At 39.7% G+C, this 23,181-nt stretch overlaps 1 protein-coding gene and 1 pseudogene across 1 annotated transcript; both read right to left on the bottom strand.

The window, feature by feature from the left end:
- Positions 1-267: 267 nt before the first annotated feature.
- Positions 268-14,182, bottom strand: LOC109166774. Its single transcript, XM_019315663.1, has 2 exons — positions 13,133-14,182; positions 268-522 (listed from the first exon to the last, which is right to left on the bottom strand). The coding sequence occupies exons 1-2, from the start codon at positions 14,180-14,182 to the stop codon at positions 268-270; spliced, it is 1,305 nt and encodes a 434-aa protein (XP_019171208.1).
- Positions 14,183-19,251: 5,069 nt separating this feature from the next.
- Positions 19,252-22,660, bottom strand: LOC109166793 (annotated as a pseudogene).
- Between the last annotated feature and the right edge of the window lie 521 nt (positions 22,661-23,181).

Raw genomic sequence — 23,181 nt, 5'->3', positions numbered from 1 at the left:
GGCAACTCCCAAACGAGAAAGGTCCCGGTAGAAGAGACCCAGGAGTCGACCAATGAATATACGGAGATAAGGGAAAAACACTACGAGCAGACAAAAGGACAAACAGTTTATTCGAAAAACAGCAGAGAGGCCTAAGACCCGGCCAAATACAGAGTACAAAGGGGCCTAAGACTCGGCCAAATACAGAGTACAAAGGGGCCTAAGACTCGGCCAAATACGGGGCACAAAGGAAAAGATGGATCATGGCTTGGCTTCCTCCTCCGACGGCTAAGCATGGGGAGGACCCTCCAAGAAGTACTGAGGGCGGAAAGGTGGAGGACTCGGCTCAGGCTCCGGCACCTCGTCCAGATACACGGCTGGCTTCCCGTCGTCAATCATCTGCAAGGGCCTCTCCAAGGCACTCGGAGACATGGCTACGCCAAAAAGAGGAGGAACCTCCCACACCTCCTCCTCCTCCGGGCCCGGATCGTCCACCACTGGTCCCACCTTGTCATCAGCCGGCTCCACATGGGCCTCAATCATCTGGGCATTCGGTTGTCCGGAATATCTTGTCAAAAGTTCCGATCCATTCCTCGAGGACCGTGGGGTCTTCGTTCCCCGAGAAGGTGGGTGGTTGATGCGCCGAGACTTGGTGGTGGATTTCCAAGTTCTCGTTTGTTGGTAAGGGTAGGGGAATGGTAGTACTCAGTGCCTGGGCAATTTGGGCCAGGCGTTGTAGATTCTGTGTCAAGAACTCCTGAGTGGGGAGTTTCGGTGTTCCTGTCTGTCTCCTTTTTGGTGCCATCCTGGTGTTCATAGGTCGATGTTATTTTGTATTCTCACCTTGATGCAATAAGTGAAGGGGGGAGTTTCTTTAAGTCAGAGAGGGATTAAGTGAGGGGGGGTTATGTGTAGGTTTCACAATCTCACTGCGCGTCCTATGATTCTTAAATCTTATGTTCCTAAGTACCTAGAGTTTAAGCATAGTGTCCTAAAGTCTGGTCTTAAGAGTCTCATCCTAGGGTCAAACTTAGGCTCTGATACCAACTGTAACACCCCAGATTTTCAAGACTTTTAAAACTTATATAATAAAGATAGAATCTCATTAAATCCCAAAATACGATACAAGAGTACGGGGTGCTATGCCACACCCGAGCTAGAGAACTCGGGTGCACAGGCTAAACTCTAAAACCTTAATCCGTATCAATACTAAATCATGGCACGCAGGCCGAAAGGGAAAACTATCTAAGCTACGCCCCAAGCTTCTAGCGCGCTCCAGTGATCTACTCGTCTGTGCCTGAAAGCCAAATATATCTGTTCAGCGAGAGAAGCTGGTAACCCACTCCAACGCGTAGAAATACAATACATATAGAGACATATATAGATATACGAAAACCATTTTGAACATGAAGATATATCCTACGAACTCTAGCTTTTAAAACAGGGATAGACTCAACAGGTAGGGCTAAGCACAGACAGCAGTTATACCAAGCATATACAGTTTACAACAGGCAAGACAGATAAGATAAGCACAATTAATAATCATAACCCAACATATACGATTCCCAGTATAAATCCCATAGTCACATCCCCAAGACACTCATAACCACAACTCATCCGTATCTCATCACATAGCACACTTTGTTGGCGCCACAGGACCAATCGCATGCCCATACATGAGGGTCAGCGCATATAGCTCTGACACGGCCCCGCAGCACCCTGCCCCGTATCGCAACACGGAGGGGTCGATCGCAACCGACCGATGAACCGCAGCTCATCATAGTTTGATCGCAACCAAACAGTGGACCGCAGCCCAAGAGTATGTCATCTGACCGCAGCCAAGAAATATGAACCGCAGCTCATGTAGAAACGTTTGATCGCAACCAAACGGTGGACCGCAGCCCGGGAGTGTAAATCTGACCGCAGCCAGCTTCTGAACCGCAGCTCAGGAATAACCAATCCGATCGCAACCGAATTGGGGTATCATGCACACATAACACATAGTAAGCACATGCAACCCACATTAACACATTGGGAAGGGGGAGAAAACGTATAACAAAACCTATGCGTGATCCTTCACATGCTAAGAATAATCCTAAGGGGTTCATACTTCTTTCACCTAGGTCAACGGACTACCAATTCAACTAGCATGCAATATATACGACTCATACAACCTACGAACGGTACCCGAAATACCAAACTAGACATATGCACGATAGACAGAGTCCGTTGGGACACCACGGGGGTCGGGGGAACATCAAACGGGGAAGCCAAAATCCCAAATTGGGGTGCAAACCAGCGGGTAGCCGGTGGGTGAGGGTTCACCCGCCGGCTGCCCGCCGGCGGCAGCTATTCCGGGCAGCGGGTGCCCGGCGGGCAGCTGCCCGCCCGCCGGCTGCCCGCTGCCGGCGTTGCCCAAGAAGGCCGCGGGTAGGTGGCGGGTCCCCTACCCCCCACTGACTCTTTTTCACCAATAACGCCCCGGGAACCTTTGTGGAACCCGAAACCATGCTTAGACACTTTCAAACGCAATTGATACCACACGTAGACAATTAACGGATCAAAGATCGAGAAACATATGGCACATAACCTATCATGTTTTTCTAAACATAATCCACACCCAATCATGCGAATTCCCACCCAATATACCAAGAATGATTCCATACGTTACAACCTAGGGTTCTAATCATTTTTAAATCAACAAGGACACAATTCATCTTCTAATATCAAGATTCGGTAAGAATATCACATAAACATCAAGAACATCCTACAATCATCAAGAACATCATATAATCATCAAGAACGTCATATAATTACCAAGAATACCATAATCATCAAGAACCTTTCATCACCAAGATCACCCATGGAATCATCCCATCAATTATCAATAACAATATCACAAATCATCAATACACAATAATATGGGGAAATCCTAAGAGGGGAATCATAGCTATGAAAATAGGTTTTGTTGAGACATGGGTTACCTCTTAGCCTTAATTAATTCCTTGGCTATGAAGGGTCTTTCTTGAAGCTTTCTTCTTTCTTGATTTCTCATAGTGGAATTCTTGGAACTTCTTGTGTGGTGAGGGATTATTGTGGTGGGGATTCTAGGTGCCTCCTTATGTTCCCTATTTATATATCTAAGAGTCTTACTTAGGCCTAATTACTATAGGTTTGCTAACTCTATTCCTTTTGGGACTAAGGATTGGGTTTTAGGGATAAGGGCCCGTGGACTATGGTGGGCCTTTCCTAATTAATTATTGTGATTTAATTCTTTCTTTTGGTTAAATGATTAATTGGTTTTAGGGATCATAACACGGGGTGTTACACATATCCTATCATGCTCTCTACACATAATTAACACCCCAAACATGCGAATTCCCACCCAACACATTGAGAATAACATCATACGAATTTCACGTTACATCCTAGGGCTCTAATCACAATTAAATCATCAAGAACGTAACCCATCTTTTAATATCAAGAAATATCAAGATTCGTCAAGAACATCACACAATCATCAAGAAACCCTTATCATCATCAAGAATATCAAGATAAAACCATATCACCAATTATCAAGATCACATCATCAATATCATAACAATTTACCAAGACACAAGAATATAGGAGGATGCCTAAGAGGGAGATCATAGCTAGGAAAATAGGTTTTGTTGAGACATGGGTTACCTCTTAGCCTTTAATTAATTTCCTCGGCTATGAAGGATCTTTCTCTAAGTCTTTCTTCTTTCTTGATTTCTCCTAGGGGATTTCTTGGAGCTCCTTGTGTGGTGAGAGATTATTGTGGTGTGGGTTCTAGGTGCCTCCTATGTCCCCTATTTATATATCTAAGAGTCCTAATTGGGGCCCAAATACTATAGGCTTGCTAACTCTATTCCTTTTAGGAATAGGGGTTGGGTTTAGAGGTGAGGGCCCACGGACTATGGTGGGCCTTTTCCTAATTAATTATTGTAATTTAATTCTTTCTTTGGGATAATTGGTTAAATGATTAATTGGTTTTAGGGGTCGTAACACGGGGTGTTACACTCTCCCCCCCCTTACAAGGGGCTTCGTCCCCGAAGCCCGGTGCATTAATCCATTCTTTCACCCCTGGACATCCCGTATTTTGGCCTCCTGGTTAGGAGTGCAGCCCCACGTTTTGTCTTTGCTGGGGTAGACTGGACTTCTGGTGTCGTGGCGATAGGAAAGTTTGGGTCTACCTTGGTTTCCTGCTCCGGAGCTGGATGCCCTGCGAGTGCCCAAGGTGGCCTCGATTGCTTCCACCCTCTGATCTAATGCGCGTGTCGTGTGGATTAAGGACGAGAACCCTTATTCCATGATTTGGTTTTGCCGGGTGAGTTGTGCTAGGATGCGCTCATTGACCGAGTCTTCGTTTTGTTCCCTTGGGTTTCCTCCTGTTCGTGCGTGTGTCGGTGGGTTGGGCTCGCTATCCTCTTCCTGATCCCCACCTTCATCTAGACCCCCAAAATCTTGCATTGCTCGTTTAAGCTTTTTGTTGGAGATGTCCAATCGTTCGACCAATTCTCTTCGCTCCTCCTCGGGTTTTAGGCAAATTTTTTCGAGGGTGATGTATTGTCCCCCTTCGGTGTAGTAGATATCATTGCGGCGGAGGTTCTGGGCGTTAAAGATCATGTCGTTTACAGTTTTGACCTCAGTGTGGCTTAGATCCACCCCTTTTTTCTCCATGATCCAACTTAGGATCATCCCGTAGGGCAGGCTAAGTCGGTTGCTTGTCTTGCAAAATTCCATGTGTTTTAGCATGAGGGCCGGTAGGTTGAACTTGATTTTGTGTTTCAAGAGGTAGGCAAAGGTGCACTCTAAGCTCCCCACGTCTTTGCTCTTATTATTTGTGTCAGTTACAATCATAACCAATATCTTTTGCTCCGCCGTTAGCCACTTCCTATTTGGTCGCGTGGCCGAGGTGAACCCTTCCTCTTTCCCGAGTAGGTACCCGAGGTAGTCTTTGTACCCCGTATTTTGGGTATCAATCCACCCCTTTCGGTCGTAATTTGACACACCCGTGGTGGTCAATTTCAAGAGCTTGGCCAGGCGGCCTTCGGAGAGTATGATTTCCTTGTCGCGGACCTTGGTGGTGATTTCTAGTTTATCACCCCGTTTGGTGGCTACTAGGTGTTGATAGAATTCTTTCACCAATTCGGGGTACGTATCCCCCTTGATGGTGAGGTACGTATCCAAAAGCCCTTGGTGATTAAGCATATCGACCAATTTCGGAGAAAATTGGTCGGGTTCAAGGGCTTTACCTCCGATTACGGTATAGCCGGCATTGCTCCATTCCGGGGTACAGGTTCCGAGGGGCTTTTTCGGCATTTTTGGGTAGGTGGTATTTTTCCGGCGATCTTCCGGTGGGACTCCGGCGTGTCTCCGGCGGTGATGGCGGTGTGCGGTGGGGTGCGGCCTGGGCGGTCGGCGGTGGCTCAGCTGCTGGCGGCGGCAGGTTCGTGGGTCCGGTGTTGGGGGTGGCGGTGAAGTGAGTGGGAGAGGGGAGGAGAGAGGGAGAAGAAGTGAGGAAGAAGAACAGGAAGAAGAAGGGTTTTTGATTTGGGGATTTTGGTGGGTTTTAGGGATTTGTAGGGGCTTTAAGAAGGGAGTGTTCCCTTGAGGTTTTAAGAAGCATCCTTAGCCTAGTGGTCAAGATCTTGGTTTTATATGTGGGAGGTCAAGGGTTCAATTGCCATTGGTAACACTAGGCTTTTGATGGTGTGGTCCTTGTCTTTTTCCTTCTTTTGTCTTCTAGTGGTGGGAGGCTTGGCTTGTTTTCCTTATGTATAATTTTAGTTCCACCCCCGTAAGTAGAGTCGAATTTCGATCTAGTCTTTTATTTATAATAATTCCGAAGTAATTAAGCTAAGTAAGTAGTTCCACTACGAAGGTGGTTACAAGGAATTTGCCGGTTTATCCTAGACAGAACTCGTCTTCTTGGTTTTCTTCCGCGGGGTTTGCGTGGTCCTCGTCTTCTGGGGTTAGGTTCCCCTCCTCGAGGTTGTTCTCGTTCCCGAGTTCGGCCTGGGTGCGGCTCATGACGAATATCTTTCCGGGAGCGCCGTAGTTTCCTTGGTGAGTGGTGCCCCCGTGTTGACCCATGGTGGTGGTGCGCGGCCTTTGGGGTTGAGTGCACTTGAAGGCCTTGTGTCCTTCTTCCCCACAGTTGAAGCATCGCCAGGGATTGCCCCTCCAGTCCTTGCCTCTATGGCTTTTGTTGCATTTTGGGCAAGGGAAGCTTCTTGTGTTAGCTTCATTGCTCCCTAGGGGTGGCCTTTGGCTGGCCAGGTTACTCGGTCTTGTGTTGGTGTCGTTTCTTGTCCTTTTTACGAGTGGTGCCCCACCTCCGGTGTTTCCTTTCCGTATCTGTTCTTGAACCCCTCGTTGTAGCAGTTGGATTCGATAGAGATTTGCGGCACTGGAGTAAGCCTCGTTGAGGGTCCGGGGTCTGCTTACTACTAGTGCTTTTCGGGCTTCAAAGTTGAGGCCCGATACGAATCTCTCTATTTTGGTTACCTCAGTGGGGACTAGTTCCGGTGCGAAGCGTGCTAGTTCTAGGAATCGTTTATGGTATTCCATGACGGTGGTCGTTCCTTGCTTCAGATGGAGGAACTCTTCGTGCATAGATGTTTTTACGTGTGTTGGATAGAATCGCTCTCGTAGACGTGTTTTGAGGCTTTCCCAGTCGAACCCTGGTTCTTGTCGGTAAGCGGGTCCCTCGTGGATCCACCAAAGGTCTGCCTCGTGTCCGAAGTAGAACGAGGCTATCTCCATGCGACGTTCCTCTGGGCATTCTACTAGCCCTAGAATTTTATCGAGGGTCCGGATCCATTATTCCAGGATCACGGGGTCTTCTTCTCCTGAAAACGTGGGGGGTCGATGATTCGAAACTTGTCGGGCGACGTCTGAGTTTGTGTTTGATGGAGGTGGTGGGGGTCTGTTATTGCGAAGAGCCACGTCGCTTAGTGCTTGGGTGACTTGTGTCAGTTGCTGCAGGGTTTGGGTTAGAGGGTCGTGTATGTTGGGTTCCGGTGTCCTTGATCGTCTTCTGTTTGGTGCCATGTTGTCGTCCTTCTAGGTCAATGTTATAGGGATGTTAGGTGAGAGTTTTGTATCCTTACTTTGGCGTGATAAGCGGAGGGAAAGTTCCCTTTAGATAAGTGAAGGGTAAAGTGAGGGAGAGTTATGTGTAGGTTTCACAGTCTTACCAAGCAGAAGACAATCAAGGACTCCGGAACCCGCCACACACGACCCCCTGGCTCAAACCCTGCAGCAACTAACCCAAGTTGCCCAAACACTGAGCGATGTAGCTCTTCGCAACAACAGGCCACAACCACCACCACCAAACACACACTCAGAAGTCGCCCGACAAGTTTCAAATCATCGACCACCCACCTTCTCGGGAGAAGAAGATCCCGCCACCCTTGAAGAATGGATTCGAACCTTTGACAAAATTCAGGGGTTGGTAGAATGCCCAGAAGAGCGTCGTGTAGAGATAGCCTCGTTCTACTTCGGACACGAGGCGGACCTCTGGTGGATCCATAAGGGACCCACTTACAGAAAGGAACCAGGGTTCAACTGGGAAAACCTAAAAGCGCGACTACGAGGAAGATTCTACCCAGCACACATAAGGGTATCCATGCACGAAGAATTCCTCCACCTAAAGCAAGGAACAACTACCATCATGGAATACCATAAACGATTCCTCGAACTAGCACGCTTCGCACCCGAATTGGTCCCCACAGAGGCAACCAAGATAGAACGATTTATATTGGGTCTCAACTTCGAAGCCCGAAAAGCACTAGTGGTAAGCGGGCCCCGAACCCTCAACGAAGCTTACTCCAGTGCAGCCAACCTCTACCGAATCCAACTACTACAACGAGGGGTTCAGGAGCAGATTCGAAAGAGGAACACATGAAGTGGGGCACCTCCTATGAAAAGACTAAGGAACGACGCTAACACCAGACCAAACAATTCGACTGACCGAAGGCCGCCCCAGGGAAACAACGAAACCAGTACAAGGGGCTTCACCTGCCCAAGGTGCAACATGGACCACAGAGGCAAAGACTACATGGGAAATCCCTGGCGATGCTTCAACTGTGGAGAAGAAGGACACAAGTCCTTCCACTGCACTCAACCCTCGAACTCACGCCCTACAGCCATGGGCCAACGCGGAGGCACGAACAATCAAGGAAATTACGGTGCCCCCGGAAAAGTGTTCGTCATGAGCCGCACCCATGCCGAACTCGAAAACGAGGGCATCCTCGACGAAGAAAACACGGACCAGGAGACGAAAATCCCGCAAACCAGGCAGAAGAAAACGAAAAAGACGAGTTCTGTTTTGGATAGACTAATAAACCCCCTGTAACCACCCCCATAGTAAGATTACTTGTTTAGTCTAGCTACTTTGGAATTATTATGAATAAAATCAAAATAATTTAGCATGAGAAGAAGGACTAGACTACCCAGGGACCCACAGGTCACCAGCAGAGGAGACCAGTCAAGCCTTCTACCACTAGAAGACAAAAGAGGAAAAAGGACAAAAGGAAACCCATAAAGGGGATCACAACAAAGAAGACTAATGTTATCAATGGGGATTGAACCCTAGACCTCCCACTTATAAAACCAAATTCATAACCACTAGGTTATTAATATTTCTTGAAATCTCAAGGGAACACTTCTTTCTTAAACCCCTACAAACCCTTAAAACACACAAAATCCCCAAATCAAAAACCCTTTTTCTTCCCCCTCCCACAAAAACTCTCTCTCTCATACTCTCTCTCTCTCTCCCCACACCAACGACGGACACCGCCAGACCCCACCATCAACGCACAGAGACCTCCCGGCCACACCCCGCTGCCCTCCGGCTACCGGACGCCGCCCGTCGCACGCCCGCCACCCCGCCGATCTCCCGCTGCCAACGCACGGCCGTGCTCGCCCGGCCTCCTCCCGCTGCCTCCACAACCCCAGCTCCGCCCAGAACCACTGTCACCTCGCCAAAACTGAAGCCACGCCACCGCCCCCTTCCTGCCATCGAGAAACCCGTGTCACCGGAGCTCCGCCGGAAACTCGCCGGAAAAAGGACATCTCCAAAGAGAAGAAACACCACCACCCAGGGAGAACTCACAATGCCGAAAAAGCCCGTTGGCATCCGAACCCCGGAATGGAACGACACCGATTACACGGTAATCGGAGGTAAAGCCCTCGAACCCGACCAATTCTCTCCGGAGTTGGTCGATATGCTTAAATTTCAAGGACTCTTAGATACGTATCTCTCCATCAAAGGGGATACGGACCCCAACTTGGTGAAGGAGTTCTATCACCACTTAGTGGCCGTCAAACGGGGTGATAAAGTGGAAATCACCGCTAAAGTCCGGGGCAAGGAGATAGTACTCTCCGAGGGCCACTTGGCCAAACTCCTAAAACTGACCACCACAGGTGTGTCGGATTACGACCGAAAGGGATGGATTGGTACCCAAGGCACGGGGTGTATGGACTACCACGGGTACCTACTAGGAAAAGAAGAAAGCTTCACCTCGGCCACCCGGCCAAACAGAAAATGGCTAACTGCCGAACAAAAGATACTAGTCATGATTGTGACTGACAGCTTGTTGCTCACAAACAACAAAAGCAAGGATGTGTGAAGTTTGGAGTGTACTTTTGCCTACTTCCTAAAACACAAGATCAAGTTCAATCTACCGGCCCTTATGTTGAAACACATGGAGTTTTGCAAGACTAGCAATCGGCTTAGTCTACCTTACCGGATGATCATAAGTTGGATCATGGAGAAAAAGGGGGTGGACCTGAGCCACACAGAGATCAAACCCGTGAGCGGCATGATTTTCAATGCACAGAACCTCCGCCGCAATGACATCTACTACACTGAAGAGGGACAATACATCACCCTCGAGGAGGTTTTCCTTAAACCCAAAGAGGAACAAAGGGAACTAGTTGATCAACTGGATATCTCCAACAAAAAGCTAAAACGGGCAATGCAAGAATGTGGGGGACTGGAAGACCATGAGGAACAAGAAGAGGACAGTGAACCTAACCCACCAGCACCCGCGCAAGGAAGAGGAAACCCAGGGGTCCGAAATGAAGCATCCATCAACGAGCGCATCCTCACGCAGCTCACCCGGCAAAATCAAATCATGGACGAGGGGTTCTCGTCGCTAATCCACATAACGCGTGCACTAGACCAGAGGGTGGCAGCAATCAAGACCATATTGGGCACGCACGGAGCATCCAGCTCAGGAGCGGGAAACCAAGGTAGACCCAATTGAAGTATGTGCTTCATCTCAACTAAAAGTCTAAGCTCATAGTTGGATTGCACATTAATGGCTATATGCTCACACGCCCCCTCACGTGTGCGGTGGGTTCCAAGCAACACGTGGACCAGTAAACCGTAGTCGCTTACAAGTGGCGCTGAGATTCGAACCCATGACCTTTGGTCTGGCTCTGATACCAAATTGAAGTATGTGCTCCATCTCAACTAAAAGCCTAAGCAAATAATTGGATTGCACATTAATGGCTATATGGTCACAGACCCGAACTCTCCAACCACCACCTCACCAGAAATCCAGTCTACCCCAGCAAGGACAACACGTGGGGCCACACTTCCTAATCAGGAGGCCGAAATACGTGACATCCAGGGGTGAAAGAATGGATCTACGCACCGGCTTCGGGGACGAAGCCTCCTGTAAGAGTGTAACACCCCGTGTTACGATCTCTAAAACCAAATTAATTAATAAATTACTCGCCCTAAAAAGAGAATTAAAATCCATTAATTAAAAGGGGGTCCACCATAGTCCATGGACCCTTATCCCTAAAACCAACCCCCTTAATCCTAAAAGGAATGGAAGTGGCAAGCTCATACCATATAGACCCTAATTAGGACTCTTAGGTATATAAATAGGGACATAAGAGGCACCTAGAACTCACACCACAATAAAATCTCACCACACAAGAATTCCCATAGGAGAAATCAAGAAAGAAGAAATCTTAAAGAAAGACCCTTCATAGCCAAGGAAATTAATTAAGGCTAAAAGGTAACCCATGTCTCAACAAAACTTATTTTCTTTGCTATAATCCCCTTCTTCGGCTCCCTCTATATGCTTGTGTCTTGATGAATTCCTTTATGATAATCGTAATATAATCTTATTTGATTGATGTGATGATTTTGTGTGTGATCTTGATATTAAAAAGAGGTTCTTGATATTGATGTGATGATTCTTGAAAAATCTTGATATTCTTGATGATAGATATAAAACATGATTTTAATGATTTGGGTGGGATTAGAGCCCTAGGACGGATTGGGAATTTGTATTGTGATGTTCTTGATTTATATTCGGGTGGGAATTCGCATGTTCGGATGTTATTTATGTTTAGAAGTCATGTTAGGATCTATTCAATATGACCCTTGCTTTTGATCCGTAAATTACGTGGTGTCGTTATTTGCATTTAAAAGTGTCACTACAAGAAAAATCGCGATTCGCGACGGAAAAATTCCGTCACGAAAATGCGAAATTCCGTCGCAAATCACGTTTTGCGACGAAATTTTGCATTTTCGTAACGGAATTCATTCCGTAGTGTCAAGGCTTATCGTATTTCATTTCGCGACGAAAATAATCCGTCGCGAGCGGTGACGACGAAAAATGGTGACGGAATTTTTCGTCGCAACGTCGGTTTTGGCAACGGAAACGCTTATTTCTGTAGCCAACGCGTGAAAAAATATTCCGTCATGAAACTCATATTCCGTTGCAAATTTTTGTCGTGAAATATAACGACGGAAATAATTATTGTCGCGATTCTGTCGCTAATCTTTCCGTTGCAAATTTTGTATTCCGTCACAAAATCCCGTCGAAAAAAAAAAGGTGGAACAAATTATCGTCGCGATCCCGTAGCTATCCTTTCTGTTTTCGTTGCGAATTTCGTCTTCCATCACAAGATTTCGTCGTAAAATTTATCATTCGTCACAAAATTTCGTCGTAAAATAATAACAGAACTAATTATTGTCGTTATCCCATCGCGTTTTAGGCGACATAAATATTTATGTCACCAATTTTGTCGCCATAATATTAATGAATATTTTGTCACTAACTTACATTTCGTCATGATTCTACTAAATAATTATTTTTTAATATTTTGATAATTATTAATATTTTAAAAAAATTCTAATATTAGTATTTAAAACATGAGTATGCAATCACATTTCTAAACAAAAACACTATAAAACAAAAATAAAATAAAATTTGTAATATAAAAGTAATACTACTTCATCATTCAAAATATTGAATGTTGTTGATGTGTGTCGAAACCAACAAATAATAAATTACTTACTCTATAATTTGCAATAGTGATGAATAAGGTCGTACCCTCACTACAAGAAAAATCGCGAATCGCGAAGGAAATTTTCCGTCGCGAATGGGCAATATTCCGTCGCGAATCGCGTTTCGCGACGGAATGGCGACGGAATTTATTCCGTCGTCTATCGCCTTGTCGGTTTTTGGTAGACGACGGAATAATTCCGTCGCAACGTTTGGCGCTGGAATTCGCGATGGAATATTTCCGTCGCCATTTGGCGACGGAATTATTCGGTCGCTAATTCCGTCGCGAATTTTGCAACGGAACTGTTTCCGTCGCAAATCCGTCGTTATTTCTGAACCGGATATTCCGTCGCCATATTATCTTTTCGGTCGCGAATTTCGCAACGGAAATGTTTTCCGTCGTAATTCCGTTGCTTCATTGGCAACAAATATTCCATCGCAAGTCTTATATTCCGTCGCGATTCCGTCGCGTTTTTGAATTATTTTAAAATAAAAATTTGATTTTAAATAGTAATGAATGTTTTTAAAATAAAAGATAACATAATGCTAAATTAAGTTAAAATACTAATACATTACCAATCCACATTTGATACATAATATAATCGTCAATTAAACTCTAAACAACATAATAATACATTATCTATCCACACTTAATACATAATATAATAGTCAATTCAAGTCTAAACAACATAATAATACATTATCAATCCAAACTTAATACATAATATAATAGTCAATTCAAGTCTAAACAACATTAACAAACAACCATTAAAATCAATTGATTTGAGATGGAGGTGGTGATGAAGTACCCGCTCTCCCGCCATCAATAGCATCAAGTCGTTGTTGCATAAGGAGAATAGTCGTTGAAATCCATCTGTGCATAAACCCAACCTAACATTACGGCTTTCTAATGCAAATGATGGATGCGTTGCATTAAAATGCTTCCAAGCTTCCGAATCAGAAGGATGACACATAACTCCAGAATCGTGGCCATGATCCTCATTGTGCCATCTCATAGAAGCAGCTGTTGTTTTTGAAGCATAAAGTCTCTTCAGTCTTGGAGCTAATGGAAAGTAATACATTTTCTTGTAAGAGACAAGTGATTTGTTAGATGAACGACTTGATTTTTTGTACCTTGGTTGCTGACACAATTTGCATTGGGTTAACTCCTTATCATAACCCCAATATAGCATGCACCCCAACCTACAACAATCAATTTTCTCCACTGGTAGCCCAAGCCCTTGTATTAGTTTCTTTGTCTGGTAAAAACTATCAACCATGTTATTGTCTTCAGGTAAACCATCCTTAAATAATTGACAGAATGCATCAAAGCATTGCTCTGGCAGACGATATTCTGTCTTTATGTTTAGCAATCGAGCCACAGCAGATAATTGTGTTAACTTCTCACAACCAGACCATAATTGTCTATCAGCAGCATCTAACATGTCGAAGAATTTTTTATCTTCTACATTTGGCTCCTCGCGCATATTCCTCGCTATGAGATTTGGACCAGCAGCATCATAAACCATTTGCTGATATGATTCCAACGATTCATTTTGCTCATTTAAACTCCAATTTGCATCAAACTCCATTGAAGTTTGATTGTGTGACATTTCTCCATGTCTATTCCACTCAAAGTAATTTGGCACAAAACCAAATTTGCACAAGTGAAATCTCACCATCTCAGCTTCTTCAAATGAGATGTGACGACATCTTTTACATGGACATCGAATTTTAGTTCCATCCATAAAATTCGGCTTACTACATGCAAACTCAATAAATGTTTCCAATCCTTCAATAAAATCTTGATTAAGATCACCACGTTGAGTTCGTCTTTGATACATCCAACTTCTATCCATATTACTCATTTATATATGCCTACATATTTACACATATATTATCATGGTTTTCAAAGTAATGATTATGCAATATATTTAGTAACAAAGAAGCAATCAAATTAGTCCTTATTATCGATAGAAGTAAGAGAACCAACTCTTAAAGCTAGATAACAGTAAACAATATTTGGCATATAAGGGTGGTGCATGGAAATGTTGATGAATTTAGCTTTAAACAAAGAATTAAGGGTGAAATATAATTCAGTGTTGATTCAGGATGAAATCTAACTCATGGTTTGGACTTGTAACATACCGATCTTAGAGAATTTCTAAGGCATATAGGTGATGCCTTCTTCAGTGATTGAATTGCAGAAGAAATCCAATCATCATTGTAATTTGCAACTTCACTTTCCTACAAATGAAAGTAATTTTTAGTATCACTAATTCCAAAAACTTGCAGCCAATAGTATCACTTTCCTACAATGAATGTACATTGTTTTATAGTAAACAAAATATGATCCACACAACTTGTATGGACCATGGTCCACACAATAATGATTGATAAGCTGGAAGCAAAATGAAATGAATATTCTAATTCTAGCAATTAGAATTACATAGATAATTTCTTTGCTCTACTAGTTTTTATCAAGAGTTATATTGATCATTGCAGAAAGAAACATTGATATTTGATAATCACTCTAATAATATACACAGTTAAGTATATAGAAATGGATCACCATAAACATTGATATTTGAATATTATGAATACTGATTCCATAATTTATTATTAAACTAATAATTTACACAGTTAATAATTTACTGAAAGGGTAAATGAATAATAACAGTAGTTTAGTTTTGAAGTCCATACTCAGAAATTGCATTTGAAGAAATGAATTTCAAACAGCATTCAGAGAATCAGGGTCATGCTTCCTAAGAGTGCACATTCAAGAGCATACTGCTACGAAATAATGATTTTCATGGTTTAATTGAAACAAGGATAATAAAACAAACCATTTTAGCCTCCCATGTATAATAAGCATTAACACAATAAAACTTTGAAGATGATGGCCATTAAAACTTATGAATATTAACCTGTTTCTTAGAGTGCAATTAGATCCTCTGAATGCTTCACTTCTGCAGAAATCTAAGTCCATGCAAATACAAATTTAAATCTTAGAGCCTCAGTTTCTTCAAAACTATGTATTGGGAGAACTTACCAGGCATGCCTTGAACCCAAAATATACATTGTCTTCATTGATTCATAATTTGATACTAGGACACAATCAAATGGACAAAGTTGTATCTTTATTTTTATCAGATTCAATGTACTAAATTTCTATACCACCATATATATTCACATAGCAATCCTTCTACAATAGCACAGATGCACCATATATCATGCACTAGAACCATAAGAGAACTAGAATATTTCCTCATGTGCTCAGAATGATGTTTCTATATCAACATAATGCTACTACAAAAAATCTGAGTCTAACAAGAACACACTCAATCCACAAAGAAATATGTTTATGGGGAAACACATGAAAGCCAAAAAGGAAAGAAATCCAATATGAAACAACCAAAGCAAACTTTATCTAAGAGAGATTCTCAAACACGCCAAAAATATCAAAGCTAATTACTGAAATAACATATAATAATATAAAGGATCTTAAAGGCAGCACAATTAGGTCTTAGTGCATATGGAAGTACTTGTTTCCCATCTCAATTTGGAGCCTATCTAGTACCTAAAGTAGAAGTTAGGTCAAACGCTAAAAAAGAAGAAAACCATCTTTTTCAAGAAGCTCCAAATTACAACTATTTTAAAAAAGATATATATGTTTGACAAAGCCAATAACTGAGCCAAACAGGGACTGCATTTAGAGATTGAAATTCCAGCCAATAAACCAAGCAAAACTTACACTAATTTCGAAAAACTAAAGGCCAGAAAATTGAAGTCTCCAGAAAATGAGTAATAAAAAAGATTATAACTGAGCTATGAAGTCTCCAGACAAAGCCAATCTCTGGAATGGGGCTGATTCAAGAACACAGTGCAGAACTTTCAGTACCAATAAAGTTCCAAGAGGGGATGAAGAGGGGATGTAGAGAAAATGAATTACCGGTCAGAAATGGAGGAGGAGGCGACGGCTATGGATTTTTGGTGATGACCACGGCGGCACGGCGACGGCTGCACGGTGATGACGACGGCGGTGTGCTGTCTTCTGATGGAGTGTATGCGATAGTGTTCGCGAGGGAGTAGCTGCTGTCTTCTGATGTCTTTGAGAGATTTTAGGACTTAGGGTTAAAAATGTTTTTTAATTTTAATTTAATTCTAATTTTGTAGTCAAAACGCAGCGTTTAAGTATACAAAAAAATAAAATTTAATTAAAATATTGCGATTTCCGTCGCCATATTTAGTCCATAATCCAAAATTTAATTCATTTAAGGACGGAATCAAATCGGTCGCCAATTCCGTCGCCATTTAACGACGGAACACAAATCGGTCGCCTTTTCGATCGCAAAATGGACGACGTAAATTACTTCCGTCACCAATTCGGTCGTGAATATTTGCCGCCATTATTTCGCGGACTTTATTTTATCTTCGCGCCAACATACACGACGGAATTTAACTCCGTCGCCATTTCGCAACGGAATGTAGTTGGTCGCAAATTCGGTCGCTAAATGGCCACGGAATATAGTCCGTCGCGATTCGCGATTTTTCTTGTAGTGCCTCAGAGATTGGTTAGACTTATTTTTAATCAAAGATTTAATAAAGAATGAGATGACAATTGGAATTTAAATAGCAACAATAAAAAGGCAAACAATACGAAATATTTAATAATCAATATCAACTAGTATCCAACTCAAGGAATAATATCAATTTAATTCAATCAAGACAGATCATTGATTCCCAAGACTAAATTACTTTACTCTTTACCAAATTGGTTATGGTTATTAACAAGCTCTAATAACCTATCTTTCCTTACTTTGTCGATAATCAAAACAAGCTCTTTGATTACTTCCCTAGCTAATAAACAATCCTAAACAGGCTCTTAGGATTTAATTTATTAACAGCATTAAAAGAGTTAGAAAGATTACCAATTCTAGCCAACAAACTCAAAAGCATGGTTCATTTAAACTAGACTATATATCTTCATAACACGAAATTGAAAATCTATATATAATCAAATTGTGCTATTTGCTACCAATTTTAGAACACTTAAACAATTACGGATTCAAGGTTCTAATTAACAACTTAATGACTTGACAATTGAACAATGGGCCCGTTGCAACAATTAATCAAGCAATAATTAAAATTCATATAACATGAGATATATATAAATAATAAAGTGCAAAGAATAAAATTAAGCTAAATAAATCTCATTGGTCTTGTAGAATCAAACTTCAATAATCCTTGAATTGGAAAATTCGAACTCAGCAGTACATTGCAAAAGTGTTTACAGTAAAATAAAATTATTCTAAAAAACTGACTATCCTATACTGCAAAATTCATCCATATTTATACTAGTTCAGGCTCCCTAATTAGCTCAAAGTAGCCCTAATTTCCCTAACATCCACAAATTAAAATCAATTTCTTCAACCACATAAAACTTGAGAAAATAAATTACTAATTTCTACGCACCAAGAAAATCTAACAAAATAGCTATAATTGTTCCAACCTCTGCTCCAGTTGATTTCCTCCATTCGTGGCAGCAAACCGGCAGTTCGAAGCAGCTGCAGAAATCGTTCGCCCATGGAGTAATTCACCGTAGCAGATTGCAGATAGAGTTCCCTTTGCTGATGTCGTCGCTGCGTTCACAGAAACGCTTGAAGAAGTCTGCTGTACGTAAAAATCTTATAAGGGAAAAAGGTAAAGAAAGGACAAATATATTAAGGGAGCGTTTGGTTCAGGTTATATAACATAACCAAGGGAATGTGGCATTCCAAAGCTCACATTCCGGTGTTTGGTTCATATTATCTTTGGCAATCTAACATTCCCAATAAATGTCACATTCCCTCCACATAGGATTTTGAAGGGAATGTGATTCCCTTCAAAATCTTAGGTAATGTAAGATAACTTTGGTTATGTTAGTTTATTATATATATATATATATATATATATATATATATATATATATATATATATATATATATATATATATATATATATATATATATATATATTTGTAATTATATATATTTTTTTATTATGTTATGTTAGCATATAAAATAATTTTGTTTCTCAAGTTCAAGATTTTAGTTAATATTTTAAAATCATGTAATTATATATGATACCGTTATTTTATTTATTTATTTTAATTTTTAAATTTATTAAAATATATGAAAATATGTTAAGGATATTATAGTGTGTATAAAAGATAATCCTAAACCAAACATGATTATATTACATACCCCAATTTTAACCAAACACATGAATCTAACATTCCCAGCAATCTAACATTCCCTAAGGTAATCTGACATTCCGTGAACCAAACGACCCCTAAATGGAGTTTTGGTTTGCTGAAATCATAAAACAACAAAAACATTTTAGTTGGGCCACTAATTAAAACAATAAAAAGAGACATAATTAGCCCAAATCATCAACTAAACCCAATTCTTATTAATATGTCTATTAAGCCTAATTATTCAACTAATTACTATATTATTTCAAAATATAAAACAAAGTTTAAAATAAATATATTATTAAATAAAAATAAAACTTATTTACCATATAAACTAATCTAAATTAAATATATAAATAGTGCTTATCAGTTGTACTTAATACCAAATTCGTGCCTAAACAAGAATATAATAATCTATTAAAAAAATAAATATCAATTTTAATCCGGTTACGATGAGGGTAATGATGAAGTGCCAGCTCTTTCACTCTCAAGAGGATCTAATCTTTAATGCATAAGCATATAAGTTTTCAAAATCTCAATCAAATCTTGTATCTTTGTAGAATTAGCATGGTCTGATGGCTGCAATGTTAAATGTTGATGTGATATCGTCCGACTAGTCGCGGGCACGCGCTTTGTGTGAAACGCCAACTCCAAGCATGCATGTTGTATTTTTTTTTTTTTTTTTTGAAAGGCCAAGCATGTTGTTAATCTTCAAAACTATTGCTTGGGGGTAGAAATCATCAAGTAAAGACTAGATTATTTGATCTTCTTCTTCAACTCTTGAGCCTTGGTAAAGGAGCATGAGAAGAGCTTGCTGAGGGAGTGGAAGAATATGCAGATTCTGGCCAGATATACACACATGTAGGTAAGTATATATATATATATATATATATATATATATATATTTATGTCGTCATTGTCCATGCACACGGATGATGACAACAAAAGAAAATCAAGGCAATAAAGCCAATATACTTCTTGTACGAAGAAAATGAGCTTCTCTATTAACTATTCTTGAAATATTATTATTTTAATGCAAAAGACATAGCACAAAAGGAAAATACAGAGTAATATATTAACATGCCAACAACCAATTAATGCATAAGAAACTTCACCAAATGATGAGATAATCAGAATCACCATATTTATGTAATAAATTGCATGTACATGCTCCATTTCTGTAGGACCATCGTTTTGTTCAGTGACACTATCTCCCTGCTCACTATTATAGCTTGATTCTCACCATCTGGAACCATTTTATCTTCTTTAGCATCATCCTTCTTGGAGCTAGTATCATCATCACCAATGATGAGATCTGCGGGAAGCTGGCCAGACTTTAAAGCCTACAAAAGTTTTAAATAATTAGTAACTTGTCTAAACTGTAGAAAGCACAAGGCTTAAAATAAGAATAAAAACAAAAATCTTTCACACCTACTCAAGCCTTGCAACCTCTTCAAGAGTTTGTGAATTTACAATGGCAGCCTGCATATAAAGTGTTTACCAAACCAGTTGAATATCAAGTCAATGAGAAAGGATAGAAGAATGATTGGCTGCAAATTATTTTTTAAACTATAGAGTATTAAGATAGAAGATGTCCTCTCTTTTTTTCTTTTTTTTTCCTTTTTTACTTTTTCGGGAAAGGATTGGTGCAGTAAATAGTGTTGGAAAATGAATACCATACACCATTAACACACAATAGCATAATAAGGAACAGGAGATGCAAATAGATTATTGCATTAAAAGACATGGGTGCATGGACTCAAATGAACATCCACCAACCATATACATACATTTTGAATGGACTTTCAAGTAAAATAAGCAAACTCTAACAGACAAAGCAGTTAATTGTACCTTAATCGCAATAATATGCTCTGGTGTAGGTGCAATCGTGCAAAGACTTCAACTTGTGGATGACATAAAAGCAGTAATTGGGTTTCTTAGTGATATTATTATCAAGCAGACTCAGGAACTGCAGCTTAGTGATGCCAGCAAATCAATTTCAGCCAAATTAGTAAGCATGTTGTTAGTAAGAATTAAGGTATGCAGTTTCGGCAAAAACTCTGCAATACCCCCTATTCAGGTAAAGGTTCCCATAAGTAAACTTTCTTATGGAACTGCATCCTCATTAGATGATTTTCTCGCAATAATGCTATCACTATATGAAAGTATATACAGTTTTACTATGCTCTTCCTATCACCAAAGTTTAATATGCTCACTAAATCCAAACACCTTTTCAGTTGATTTAAGGGAAGAAAAAGGCACTAATAGAATGCCCAAGGGCAAAAAAAAAAAAAAAAAAAAAAAAAAAGTTGCCCAAGGTAATCAACTCAGCACACAAACACAACAACAATAGCAAAAAATTTCAATGGCTACACAATAATCTCATTTTGATCATTTCACCAAACACTATGATATCAATTAAATCAATTAAAGAAAATAATTAAAATAATCCACCAAACACTATGATATCAATTAAAGAAAATAATGAAAATAATGAAATTAGGATCAAGAATAATTTCATAATTTCATTAAATTAGGATCAAGAATATTGAAATTAAAGAAACTATGGATAGAGAAATACATAGGTGCTTCGTCGTCGGCAGGGGAGGACGGCGGCAAGGGAGGACTTCTCTTCGGCTTCTGGTAGTTTCGTCGACGGCAGGGGCAGAACTGGAGACGAAGTCGTCGGCAGGGGAGACAGCGGCGGCAGGGGAGGACTGGAGACGATGGCGTTGGCTTTAGCTTCGTCGACGTTAAGGGAGTTGGCTTTGGAGGAGAGCTGCGGCGTCAGGTTTGGAGAGATGTGGCGGTTACGGCAGGTTAGAAGACTAGGGATTTTATGTAAATTTAAGATTTAATATTTAAATTTTAGTATTTTATGTTTCAAAAAAAAAAAAAAAGAATTTTAGTATTTTAGGGATAAGAATTTTTAGTTTATATTTACACTTTTAATTGTTAAAGGATTAATTTTGTTAAATTACAATGTTATATACTCTGTATATGAATATAGATATAGATATAGATATAGATTTTATGAATTAGCTGTTTGGGTTTGAATTTTAATTTTAATTGTTAAAAGGTTAGTTTTAAAAATTACAATAAATAAATACATAAATATATATATATATATATATATATATATATATATATATATATATATATATATATAAATTACGTCGCTTTCAATTATTGATTACAATAATATATCTTCTTAACAATTGAAAAAATTAATTATTTAATTATTAGTGAAAATTGTTAAACGATCCATGTCAATGGTTAAATATTTTTAAAATTTTTAGTTATTGATAGTTTGGTTATAAAGTATTGGTTAACTGAATTAACAGATCGGTTAAGTTGTGTGTGTGTGTGTGTGTGTGTGGGTGTGTGTGTGTGTGTGAGATATAATATAATATAAAACACCAAATCTAACACGAAAGTTAAAATAGGTAAATGTTTAACACAATTGTTAAATATTAAATAATAGATATAAAATAAAAATAATTATTTTCGATATAATCAAAATGAGTATTTTAAACTTATAGTAAAAGTAGTAGTAAAGATGAATATTATTGAAGATAGTTATAATCGATAATAAAAATGATTTCCTAACAATTTTTCAAAAATAAAATAAAATAAATCTTCTTAATTCGATATTGATTAAACAATAAAACTTAACTTAATTGTTGTCAAAATTTAAATTATTATAATCAACTTAGTGATGTTGTGACAGTTTTTAACGCAACAAAACAAATGTCGTTTCTAAGAGCAACCCCATTAGGGATTTTTGTGAAGTTTGTTCAGACTATAAAAACTCAGGAGATGATTTTTGCCCAAACTTTTTTCCTTCAAGTTTAGTCTTTGGTAGAGGAAGAAAAAAAAAATAAGAGAGAGAGAGACGTGTGCTTGTAGCGCACGCCTCGCCCCAGTGAACACGCGTCCGCTGGCAGTCACTCTGAAATATAATTATCTTTTTTATTTGTTAATCAAAATTGTGTGTTGTTTGCCTCCTTTTTTGTTAACATTTTTTTATTTAATTTTGTTATTTATTTTTTTTTTAATTTATGATATGCTACTACCAACTTTTATATTTAGTTTTGTCATTGTTTTTTTACTTCTAATTTATGCTATGCAACTGTCAACTTCTTTATTCAATTTTGTTATTAATTTTATAATTATTAATTAAATTAAATTTTAACATGTTTAATTTAAATATAAATAGTAATAGTTATAATTATAATTATAATTTTATATTTTTATAATGATAATAAATAAAGAAATATCAGTAATTAAAATATAATTGGTGTGAAAAGGTGGGTCCACAAAAATTTTGAAAAAAATTTGTAATGAGAAAATTGATTTTTTAAGATTGAGTGAGATATTAGATGATGAGGTGAATATTGGACTCCACGGTAAAATAGAGGAAAAATTGATTTTGTCGTCTCATTTTGTAGCAAGAATAAACTTTACTTAAAATATTAATTATTTTTGCGACGGAAAAAAAAAACCATAGCAAATTCTATTGTAACCCTCAAACGCCAAATCTATTTTTGTGTTAAACATAACAACAAAAATAATATTTGTTGCCAATTCCATCGCTATATCGCGACAGACATGTAGGGCGT

The sequence above is a fragment of the Ipomoea nil genome, unplaced genomic scaffold, assembly GCF_001879475.1.
Source record: "Ipomoea nil cultivar Tokyo-kokei standard unplaced genomic scaffold, Asagao_1.1 scaffold3105, whole genome shotgun sequence".
Lineage (NCBI taxonomy): Eukaryota > Viridiplantae > Streptophyta > Magnoliopsida > Solanales > Convolvulaceae > Ipomoea > Ipomoea nil.
The sequence above is the reverse complement of the archived record's forward strand: the minus strand, read 5'-3'. Positions and strand labels throughout refer to the sequence as shown.

Coding starts and splice junctions, on each gene's coding strand:
- LOC109166774 (XM_019315663.1), bottom strand. CDS start 14,182: ATGGATAGAAGTTGGATGTATCAAAGACGAACTCAACGTGGTGATCTT. Junction 523..13,132: donor TATTGATGGCGGGAGAGCGG/GTACTTCATCAC, acceptor CCGAATGCCCAG/ATGATTGAGGCCCATGTGGA.